Source organism: Carassius auratus, chromosome 11, assembly GCF_003368295.1.
Source record: "Carassius auratus strain Wakin chromosome 11, ASM336829v1, whole genome shotgun sequence".
NCBI classification, from domain to species: Eukaryota; Metazoa; Chordata; class Actinopteri; order Cypriniformes; family Cyprinidae; genus Carassius; species Carassius auratus.
This window is the reverse complement of record NC_039253.1, coordinates 16051704-16063901: the sequence shown is the minus strand read 5'-3', so window position 1 is coordinate 16063901 and position 12198 is coordinate 16051704. Positions and strand designations below refer to the sequence as shown.

The 12198-nt window shown below is 37.4% G+C and overlaps 2 protein-coding genes across 3 annotated transcripts in view; both read left to right on the top strand.

The window, feature by feature from the left end:
• LOC113111202 (contactin-2-like) overlaps positions 1-8354 on the top strand; it is a 28038-nt gene extending 19684 nt beyond the window's left edge. For both annotated transcript variants that reach the window (XM_026275734.1, XM_026275735.1), the window contains 8 exons: positions 1423-1572; positions 1744-1814; positions 1986-2220; positions 2925-3040; positions 3514-3700; positions 4990-5102; positions 5504-5672; positions 5773-8354. In XM_026275734.1, the coding sequence (XP_026131519.1) occupies positions 1423-1572; positions 1744-1814; positions 1986-2220; positions 2925-3040; positions 3514-3700; positions 4990-5102; positions 5504-5672; positions 5773-5876 (1145 nt within the window). In that variant the 3' untranslated portion in view covers positions 5877-8354. The remainder of the gene's footprint in view (positions 1-1422; positions 1573-1743; positions 1815-1985; positions 2221-2924; positions 3041-3513; positions 3701-4989; positions 5103-5503; positions 5673-5772) is intronic.
• Positions 8355-8788: 434 nt separating this feature from the next.
• On the top strand, positions 8789-11984 carry LOC113111201 (acidic mammalian chitinase-like). The gene is made up of 12 exons (XM_026275733.1): positions 8789-8833; positions 9011-9074; positions 9174-9203; positions 9326-9530; positions 9704-9760; positions 9932-10097; positions 10196-10320; positions 10402-10525; positions 10614-10796; positions 11225-11341; positions 11425-11551; positions 11642-11984. The coding sequence occupies exons 2-12, from the start codon at positions 9050-9052 to the stop codon at positions 11848-11850; spliced, it is 1368 nt and encodes a 455-aa protein (XP_026131518.1). The 5' UTR covers positions 8789-8833; positions 9011-9049; the 3' UTR covers positions 11851-11984.
• Positions 11985-12198: the final 214 nt, after the last annotated feature.

Here is a 12198-nt window from a genome sequence, read left to right as displayed (position 1 = left end):
ATAAAAAAGACAGCATTTTATAGTTCATCCCACTACCTTATGTGAGCATAAGTATTGAGACAGCTGAACATAAGAACATAAGACAGATGTAAAAGATTAAAAGCTATTATGTTTCACAGATTTCTTTCCATGCAATCAGAGCAGTGAGTCTGCGACGCATGGACATCACTCGACTCTTGGTCTCATCCTTTGAAAAGCTTTTCCCAGCCTTTAATGCAGCCAGTTCCATCTGCTGCTTGTTTTGAGGAGTTTTTGCCTTTTGTCTCCTCTTCAGATGGTGAAATTCCTGCTCAATCAAATTGAAATCTGGAGATTGATTTGGGAAATCTAAGACTTTACATTTCTTTGCCCTGATAAACACTTTGACAGAACTGGTAGGGTGTTTTGGGCCATTGTCCTGATGCAATATGAAGCGCTTTCTGATGAGTTTGGTGGCATTTTCTTGAATATTGGTAGCCAAGATGATTTTGTACCCTTCCAAATTCATTCTGCTACTGCCATCATACATTAAGTCATTATTAAAATTGAGAGGGCCTGTTCCAGAGACAGTCATGCATGCAAAACTCTACTGGCTTTTGCCAACTCTAATCTTGCCTTTCTGTTTTTGGTGCTTGTCAGAGGTTTGCATTTTGCTGTGGAGCCTCTTTAATTCTGTGTCTCCTACGGACAGTAGATTGTCAGAGCATCTCCCCAGTTTCTAGAGGTTGTTGGTGGTTTTACAGACGTGTGTTTTAAGGTTCTTTTACACGGCTCTTATGATTTGTCAACTCCTCTGTTTTTCTCAGCCGATCAGGTCATTTTTGGTTGCTGATGTCGCCGGTGGTTTCCAAACTCTTGATTTCTCCATGCCCTTTGTTTTTAATTGACTTCCTCTTTTATATATTAGAATACAAATTTTATAAAGTTTGCATGTGTCATCATCGAATACAAGACTTAGAATGCAGAAGCAAAGTATATATTATTGATAAGACACATTCCCTCCTTTTAATATCTGAATAATTAATGCAACAGCACACAGCTGAACACTTAGAACACTACATTGATTTAATTTGCAAAATTAAAACAAATTCAACAGTTCTCATCAACTAGGGGGATGAAGCTGATCTTCCAGTTGGTAAAACATGTATGTGTTGGAACACCAAATTAAAAAAATGTGACAATTTGTAGTTTTATTTCATATTCATCTTGTAATCATTTGTAGTTTTATTTCATATTCATCTTGTAATCATTTTTTTTTGCTTTAGTCACGGTTGCACACATATTGCTTAAAAATGTAAATATTTCATTTATTTGTTTTGAAGTAAGAAAACTGTCAAACTCACAACACCCTTTGCTATATTGAAAATGTATTTGTGTTAGACCATCATACATCATGTTATGATTGTTTGTTTATGTTATGATTGTTTGTTATGGTTCCTCCAGACCCTGCGAACATAGAAGGAAATGCTGAGTCTGCACGTGTGATAGATCTTCGACCCTGGATGGATTATGAATTCCAGGTTATAGCCAGCAACATTTTGGGTAGTGGAGAACCAAGCATGCCCTCCCAGCCTGTCCGAACCAAACAAGCAGGTCAGAACAATTACAAATTTGGTAGTATTGAACAAAAATTTCAATATTGAATATCATTATAACTATAATATAGATATATAATATATAAAATAAAATAGTAATGTTTGGAAAACGGTAATGTATTTTTTTCCATTATATAATTGGGTTATTATTTTATTATTTATCTTACAGCACCCACTGTGGCTCCCAGTGGACTTGGTGGAGGTGGAGGAAACCGTAATGAACTTATCATTACATGGACTGTAAGTGCCATGGACCTCTATTGCTATAATTTCATATTAGATTGCTTTATTCTTTTTAATCAGTATGTAGAGTTGCGAACAGATGGTCAATCAATGTCTTTATTACTCAACACTCACCTTCTGTTCCATAATGAGACAAAAAAAAACATTTTCTACTGGAATGAATTGCAGACCATGGCCAGGGAGTATCAGAATGGAGATGGCTTTGGTTATATCCTGGCATTCAGAAAGCAAGGCATGCCAACATGGATGGTGGTGAGAGTGCCACACGTGGAGTCATCACGATATGTGTACAGTAATGAGAGTCTGTCAGCCTACTGCCCTTTTGAGGTCAGAATCAAGGCCTACAACAAGAAAGGAGAAGGTCCCTTCAGCCAGATTGCTGTGGTACATTCTGCAGAAGAGGGTGAGAAACATTGTGAAGGATAATCATTTTCATTGTGTTCTAATTAGACTTTGCTTAAACACTAGAGAGCAGACAGTGGAGAAACTCCTAATTGAAAAGAAACTGATGTACCTCTATCATTTAAGACGAGTTTGTTGTTCTGTGGAAGCATATTGTAACTTTCTGAAGTCAAAATTTCCTCCCAAAATCAATATTTAAACAAAGCTGCAATAATGTCTCATCCTAGTTATATTTACACACAAAACCACCAACATTTACATATCAAAGATTCCTATTAAGTGATCAGTTAGTAGTTATAGAAGTAACAACACAAGGACCAATAATACCAGTGAAATGAGAAAATAAACTAAACTGCTCTGTAAATCCTTTATGAGGATCCCAAGATTATTTTAACAAGGTCTTTCATCACATCTCACTTCGGGACAGATAATTTTGTCGCACGTGTCAGAGTATAATGTTGGCTTTAAAAAGAGGCTGTTAATGAATAAAGAGACATTGTAAACGGTATTATAACTGACATCAAACGTTTACATCAAACTGTAATCACAGCAATGTGCACGTAAGGGGTGTATTTACAGAATTCGAAGAGTCAGAGATTAAAATGTGGCCAGCTTTATAAAATGAAAGGTTAAAAAAGGTTTAATGTTAAACAAATGCATGATAACTGATAGAGGTGTAACATGATGTTTTCCCGCCTTCCTTAGAGCCTACCATATCCCCAAGAAGGATTAATGCCACGGCTCTGACAGCTTTTGAGATTCAGGTGTCCTGGGACCCCATTCAACATCTGAACATTAATGGAGTTCTTCGGGGTTATGAGGTCAGGCCCATTCTTCATTTAATATCTGTAATATCTCTTTTTATATTTGTATGTGGATTGTTAAACATAAATGGCATGACAGAGCTAATAGCAGTTTTGTTGACCATTGCGGGTCAATGTTGGCTATTGAGGTGGCACATCAGTATATGAGCTTTGCCCTAATAGACTAATAGAGCTACTGTTATCTCATTAGCTCCTTTTTTATATACAGCACGTCTAGATCAGATCAAGGAACATGAAACGCAATAATAGATAAGGTGCCTCCCTTTAGATAAAGCCATGCTTTGAAATCCACTGGTATCAAAGGGTATTTTTTGCAGATTGTATTTAATTAAATAGGGTAATATAATTGTCTTTCAAAAGCAAATTAAGATTTGTTATGTTAATTTTTCATACAGAATTCACAATCAGGTTGTTTTCAGTATGATCAAGCTTGTCACAGGTTTGAGACCGTCCTCTTGCTCTGGTTACAGATTCGTTATTGGCGACAACATGAACGTGAGGCAGCTGCGGACCGAGTGAGAACGGCAGGGCTGGAGAGCATGGCACGAGTCACGGGTCTGAGGCCCAACACTCTTTATCATGTCACTGTATTGGCCTACAACAGTGCAGGCACTGGCCCAGCCTCCCCAAGAACCACTGTCGTCACCAAGAAACCTCGTAAGACCTCATTTTTGGGCTCAGTGTGCACTGGTAACTTATTTTACATGAGTAGAACAAGCTCTCAGAGATTTAAAAAAAAAAATTCTGCAAATCTTAACCCAAGCTCCTACTCCTAACTACATAGCCGACACTTGATCAAACTTTAAAGGTGACATATCATGAAAATCGGACTTTTTCATGTTTAAGAGCTATAACTGGGTCTCTGGTGCAGCTACTAACCTACGAAACATGAAAAAGATCAACCTAGTAATTTTCTTTTTGGTAAACCTTTCTCTGCAAGCTTGTGAAAAAACTCACTATGCACAATCAGCTTGTAACACTCCAAAGAGAAAGGAAAACTTGAGATCGCATCATATGACCCCTTTAAAACATGATTTCAGTGTGAGACATGCACAAAAACAGCATGCTTCTGCTTCCACTCAAAATAGAAATTTTCATAATGATCATTATAAATGGCCTGTGGGTTGTTTTGAGCTGAAACTTTACAGACTCACAACTTTACTTATATTATAGACTCACAACTATTACTTATATTGTAAAAAGAGGCATAATAGGTCTCCTTTAATTTTAAAAGATGACTGAAAGAATTTCAGTTGATTCATTATTAAAGAATGTTTAATGTAAAAAGGATATATATATATATATATATATAAATGGATGCCCTACAATAAATATCTACATTGATTTAATTTGCAAAATTAAAACAAATTCAGCAGTGATTCAACCTTGATACACCTATTAAAAATGTTGAAATGTCAGCTGGGTACTCTTTAAATCAGAGGGCAGTGTTTGGTTGATAAGAATGTTGTTCTAAGAAATAAAAAAGGCTGATTAATGTCCAACTTGCGTAAGCTGGTAGCCTAAAGGAGGAAGAGTTTAGAGAAATTAAAGATCTCATTGAATCACCTCACGTTGTCGTGGTATTTGGAGTTTTCCTTACAGAACCTTTCTTTCATACTTTGGGTAAAGAGCTTTGCTGTTAACTTAAAACCACCTATATTTATTTTCATTCTCCTTTGTGGAGAAAATGAACTGTCACTTGATCTGTAGAAATAGGTTAACCCACTTATTTAGATTACAATGTTACAATAACAGAAATATAATAAGTTTTATTTTGCCACTAAAGATTACTACAACAATCTGTAACTTCCATTGCAGTTCAAATGAACAGTCCCCGAACAGTCATTCATATACTTGAAAACTTGACATCTGCACTTCCTGTCTTTGTCACAGAGAATGGTGTGAAGGCTTTGTGGACTTACTTTTGCTTATATCTTTAATTCTAGCCCCCAGCCGTCCTCCAGGTAACGTCTCATGGAAGATTGCTGGTTCTTGGGTTACTGTGAGATGGGATCATGTTAAATCCATGGACAATGAGTCTGCCGTTCTGGGTTACAAAGTGAGTGACACGCTGCCACCCAAAACTACGGGTATCTCTTAGGATGTGTGTTTGTGCTGGGTCATCTGTCTGCATTTGAATGTCATCAGAATATTTGCTCAGATTCAGTCATTTCAGTCAAAGGCTTCTGTCGTATTATTACATAGCTCTGAGGTAAGAATTGAATAAATGAGCAGCCTAATGTCACGTGAGAAGAGAACGTGTTGTCCCTTATGGAACATCAGACCAACGATCCTATCGAGCCTGTTGGCAGTGAATAAACATTTCACCATCATGATTTTCTGTAAAGCTGCTTTGACACTTTGTCTTGTGAAAGGTGCTATACAAAGAGAATCGACTTGAAATGCTTGAAAATCTTTTTTAACATTTTAATATTAACTGATTCTCTATTATTTGTGCAGGTCCTCTACAAGCATGAAGGGCATTCTTCCTTGAAGATAGTGGAGAAAAGCAAGAACTCTATCACTCTGCCGTTACCCAAGGACAATGGTTATGTGGTTCTGGAAATCCGCTCGTGGGGAGATGGAGGAGACGGAGCAGCCCATGAGGCAATAGTGTCTCAAGATTCAGGTGTGTGATACTAAAAGTAGCTAGGAGTACTGGTTTTAGTTAAGACCTAGAGTTTAATTTCTAAATGATGTCTCTGAAAGTCTGTGTGTTTGATCCACAGGCACTGGAATGATGGTCCAGAACAGTTCTGGCACTTCTGGGTCCCTCTGCACATCTGTTCTGTTGTTCACGGCACTCGTTCTCATTGGCTCATCTGGACTGTGATGATAGCCAGGGATGAGGCATTTCTTATTGAATGGAGCAGGTTTTCCCCAGAAGGGACAGGCTGTAGGTTGGGGGGGGGGGGGTCTGGGGGGTGCTGATGAGGAAAGTTGGAATAGATGTGTGGGGTGTAAAGTTTTTGAATTGAGGAGTGGAAGGTTCTTTTGTATAAAAAGGTTTTTTTACAAGGATGTTTGGACAGAAAGTCATTGTGGGAGACTTTTTTGATTGTTATCATTTTAGACGCTTGCCTTAGAAGCTCGGAAACTCAAAATTGAGCACTGATCATGTCAGCATTTGGTTGTAGTTTCTAAAATTCAACAACAGCTCTATCTTGTTGATTTCGTCATAGGTGTAAATACACATGGATGTATTGGTGACATTTCCATAATGGATGAAACAAACACTTTTTTTTATACTTGTCGGCAGCATATGGACTGCAAAATGATCCAAATGAATGTTTACCTTTTTTATTTTATCTTTTTTTGTGTGTGTGTCAATGTAATTTCAAGCAAGCGTGGATCAGGATTTTTATTAACAGGTTTTTGTATCTGTGTTGGAATGATTGTAGCATTCTGCCTCCCTCAGTTTTCTAGTTTTTAAAGAAGAAAGGTCCCACAAAAGCAATGGTACAACAGAACCAGATTCGTGTAGTTGTTAAAGTGGGCTTGGCTTGGCAAAGTCATCACTCTGTTATCTCATTGATATTGCTTTGTCTTTTTCCTCAAAGATTACATAAAGTTGACGTCCATGGGCTGTTAATTGCTTTCTTGGCACACTGCAAGAGCGAGACTGAACATTGAACAATGCTGAAGATAACATTCATGGACAAACAAGTTAATTATTATATAAAGGTATTGTTTTCTTACAAGAACTGGCTCAATCTTTGGATGCTGTCCTTAATGGCAGACACCTTAAGTGACAAGGTCCTTGCGACTAAAAGAATTAGGAGACGTGTTTTGGTAGGCTGACATTAGATTGTGAGCAGGGTTGCCAGGTTTTCATAACAAAACCCACCCAATTGCTACTCATAATTAGCTCAGTAGCATTTTGAGGGGTGTCCCCTGTAAAAAATTGCATTCCAGTGGGTAAAATAAAAATTTTCGGGGAGGTTTCCCTGGTAAGAATCGCATTGCAGGGGCTAAATGTCACGTTATTGGGGGCGCTTTAAGCCGCTGACATGAAAAACAATCTGCGGCAACACTGTTAAAGCAGCCCAATTCCGTGGGAAGACCGCATACTTGGCAACAGTGATTGTGATGGTCTTAGCGACAATTCTGGGGCTCTCGGGTCACTCTAACAGGTCCCAGGACACTTGTCTGCTACAAAATCCAGCTCAACCTAAACCTGCCATGTTTGTTTAAAAACCTATATGGATTTTTTTTTGCTGTTATGTTTTCCTTTTTATTTCCTTTTTATTTATTAATGAACAAAACTAAAGATTTCAGAGATCCTCTGCTGTGCTTTTTAGATTTGTATTTCAAAACTATGACTTCAACTACCGAAGTACAAACTTGAAACTGTTATGAAATCGTTTGATGTGCACAATGCGTCAAATTTCAGTCTGAAGCTTGTACTTTCAGATCAAAAAGGTACAATGAAACTGTTTGAATGTTGTATATATTTCTTTCCTTCACCCTGCTTTGATTTTCATTAGTGCCTGTTCAGTGGGATTATTTCTTTAGAATTATTCACTTTTTTTCTATTCAGTGTTTCTATTAAATGTATTTCATTTTCTATTTAACACTGTTTTTATCAAGTTCTTACTGTAAATGTAGTATTTTCTTCGTGTGGGGGGTGCTTGATTGTTTGAGCTCCTTCATTTTGTCTTTTTCATCTCTAACACCTTGTATGATCATTTATATCAAGCAATTTTATATTTTGCCCATTAACTGTAAATTACAAATCACGATCAGTGGCATTTAAAACGATTTTAGCCAAAAACACATAATAGCATCATCAGTAGCTCTAGTCCCACACCCTGGTAGCAGTCGAGTAAATGTTACACTTTTCAAATGTAGAAGCACTCAAGTCATGTTAGAACTACAAAACCAAAACTATAGTGTCCATGTCTCTTGCCCTTGGTTTGTACTTCTATTTCAAGTGATTTTAAGTGCATTATGAGTCCACTATGTACAATTTCACAGCTTTCAATTCTTGTATCATTTAATTCGAAAATCATTCTGCTGTGTTTCACGTTGTGTGGTTTGCCCCCTTTCGTGTTCAATCAGGGCTTCGTCAGTCACAACCCAACATTTATAGCCGCTAACAACTTTCCAAACTTGTCTGTATTTACGCTTGCAGGAGTCGAATGGCACGCTTGTAGTTTCACTCTGAATGTCACTCAGGTTGTGATGTCAAGTGGTCTCTTCGAACTACCATGAACCACATTTGTTGTAAAGTCGAGCCTGTCCACTGCGGACTGAATGTGAATAATGCAGCACTTGTAAATATTCTTCAATAAAAAACATTTTGACTGTATTTGAAGAAGCTATGTTCAGTTTTTTTTTTTTGGGGGGGGGGATTGTCATAATGCACACTCATAAAGATGTGTGGAATATATAAGGTGGCGCAATGCCACTAGATATTAAAAACTTATATGTATTTATATTAACATGCAGAGATTGATACAGGTCTGTGCATATACTATCATGCCTGCATGCCTAATATTAGAAATAAGAAGAAACAAAACTGTTCACGTGAATATTTGACATGTTAAAGTTGATGGGTTACACTTTATGATACTAATTATGACTATTAGATCATAGTGTTATAACAATCCAAAAGATAATACCCCCCTCCCGTAACTTGCTGGTTATATAACTTCTTATTAATTCTATTGCCCAATTCTTGTGAAGTTAGCACTTATCACCTGTACTTTGGAACTATTAATAATGTATAAGTACACATGATCATGAACAGCTCTTCACCAAACTGGCCACTCTGAGTGCAGCCGACAGGTAAAAGAGAGCAGCTTCTCAGCTTCTGTTTCGTTCATTTCTTTGTTACTAATGTTTCTATGCACACATTCATTGTCATTTTTCAACCATTTCTATTATAGAAAGGGTTTGACTATGGCAAAACGTGCAAAGACGTGCTGGTGAAATGGCTAATGCATTAGTTGTATTGTTTTCCAGCTCTGTTTCTGAAGAAGACTAGTTTGGACCAAGACTAAGATGACCAAATTAACACTTTTAGCAGGTATTTTTTTCACATACATTTAATTGATTTTTTAAATATATTTATCTACTATAAATTATATTTGAATATTTATTCATAATCATGTTGTATTTTCTGTAGCACTGGGCATCTTGCTTACAGTGCAGATGGGTAAGTACCTTCAATAGCTTTGCATTACCATAAATAAATGTCAAATATATAGTCTATATAATAAATTCACTAACATTCATAATAAATGACATGCATGCAATATATGTGAATTTCTGATGTAGTGGCTTCTACAAAGCTGGTGTGCTACATGACCAACTGGGCCCAGTACAGACCCAGCAGTGGAAAGTTCCTGCCAGAAGACATTGATCCGTTCCTCTGCACACATGTGATTTATGCTCTCGCATCCATCAGCAGTGATAATCAAATCACTACTGTTGAAGCGAATGACGAAGTGCTGTACAAGTCACTGAATGAACTGAAAAAAGTGTAAGTGAATGCTGTATCTATTGTAATGCAATCATCACAGCGTAATAAACCATGATAAATTACACAATTTAAGTCAGACCTTTTTGATAATGCAATTTTTTTTACAATGATTTAAAAGCTTTACTCATAGATTTCTCTTATTACTTCGTTTATTTTATTTATTTATTTTATAGAAATCCTGCATTGAAGACCTTGCTGTCTGTTGGAGGAACAGTCAATGGCGTCAGTCCGTAAGTGAAACACAGTAAAAGTCAAAAATACATGACATGACTTTGAAAAACATACACAAAATATTTTTTTAGTAAACACTCAAGTTAAATTATCTCGCTACAAACACATTAAACATGATATACCGAATAATTTAACTTATGTACTGTATATCTTTCTTTGCAACTTTGCAGATACATTAAAATGGTGTCGACTCCAGAGAACCGCAAGACTTTCATCAGTTCTGCCTTGCAGTTTCTGCGTCTCCATGAATTTGATGGTATGGACATTGACTGGCAGTACCCAGGTAAAAATGGAAGCCCACCAGAGGACAAGCAGAGGTTTACTATATTCCTGAAGGTGAGCAGACTAGAGGGTTAAAATCAAGCAGGTTTATTTCCATTAAAACATGACTTTGAGTCTAATTATGTTTCTATTGTATGAAAATTCTCTCTTAGGAACTGAGAGAAGCTGTTGAACAAGAGGCCATAGACACAAAGAAAACTCCTCTGCTTGTCTCCTGCAAAGTTTCTGGCATCAAGTCTACTATTGAGCTTGCTTATGAGGTTGCTGAAATCTCAGGGTAAGTTTGCTATATTTCAATTAAGCTGCATTAACGTACCAATGAAAGTTTTTCACTTTCTCCTTCTTTCTGTCATTATAGTCTTGTGGATTTCTTGACCCTTTTGTCTTTTGACTACCATGGACACTGGGACCCCGTGACGGGGCACAACAGCCCCCTTTTCCCAAGCTCCTTGGACACTGGAAACCTCATTCACCACAATATCGTAAGATGCAAACCCTTAAATTCAAAATGGATCATTTCGAAGTGTCATTTGTAAGATCTTTTAGCACGTTCTTGGCTCTCTTCTTCAGAAATCATCTGTGGATATCTGGATGGACAGTGGAGCCCACGCTGACCAGCTGCTTCTTGGCTTCCCCACATACGGACGCACGTTCTTGCTCTCCACTTCGCAAACAGGTCTCGGGGCCCCAGCCAATGGCCCTGCTGATGCCGGCCCCTACACACGTGAAGCAGGCTTCTGGTCCTATTATGAGGTTTTAACACATTATTTTTACTTATGTTCTAAAACGTGTTCTCAACTGGTTTTACTCTAAAAACTAGGTCATACATTAGACATCAAAGCATAGAATTTGTATACTTTATGAGTGAATCATCAAATCATTCATTTAAATAATTATTTTTAAAATACTGATTCATTCTGGCACAAATCAAGCAAGTCACTGAATCATTCGCTCAACCGATTCATTCGGGAATACCATTACATTGTTGGTCAGTGATTGCAGTTTGTTTTTTGGAACTACTTTTATTGAAATGAAAAATTTTACAATATGATGAGTGTTTGGATTCTAAATGTGTCTTGAAAAATGTTATGTTCTCAAAAGCTAGTTATTTACCATGCAAAACACACATGATCTATGTAAAATTTGGTTGGTGAAGTTTGGTTATTGTTTTTGGTTTTCAGATTTGCCCCATGGAATCAAGTTTTACCGTTGAATGGATCGAAGAGCAGAAGGTGCCCTATGCAGTGCAAGGAAGGTCTTGGGTTGGATTTGACAACCGTGAAAGTTTTACTGCTAAGGTAAATCAGCTGCTGATTTCCTAGAATGCAACAAGATGTTTTACGAGCTTCCAACAAACCTTTCCTAATATTTGCTTTAACAGGTCCAGTGGCTTAACTCCTTAAACTTGGGAGGAGCATCAGTGTGGACCTTAGATTTAGACGATTTTGCTGGCCGTTTTTGTAACAGTGGAGCTTATCCTCTTGTCAACCATTTGCGAAATGCACTAGGTAAATGTGATTATAATGCAGAAAAAGACTGCAGAAAAATGTATTCTGTCTTCTATTATATGTATTGTGATGCTGAATCTCTATCCACAGGTTTCCCACCCAAGCCCACCACTACACCACGTCCCACCACCACTGCTGACCCCGCCACCACTTTCTGTGTTGGCAAACCAGATGGGTTGTACCCTAACCTTGCTGACGAAACCACTTACTTCCAGTGCTTCCGTGGAAACACATACCTGCATAAATGCCAGCCTGGTCTGGTCTTTATTGATGATTGCAAATGTTGTGATTGGCCTTGAGTACAAGTTTCCAATCTACTCATCCTGTTCAATACAGCTGTCCAGTCTCTTACTGTTGTGATTTATTACCCTTACTTCCAAATATCCAAGCTCATCATTTAAAAATAAATAAATAAAGAAGTCATGGAAAGTTGTGTCTTAGTAAATTGCTGTTCATATTTTCCCTCAGGTTTTGTTAATCAAATATTATAATGTCCGGTTCAGTACAGTCTAGTTTACTGTTGTTGTGCAGCAAAACTAAAAATTTTAACCACGTGGGGTCATCAAAGGAGCCAACAGGAGCACTTTGATATTTTCCAGATGACAGAGAAAAGAAAATAAAAAGCTCTGTCACGTTTTGTTGGACAC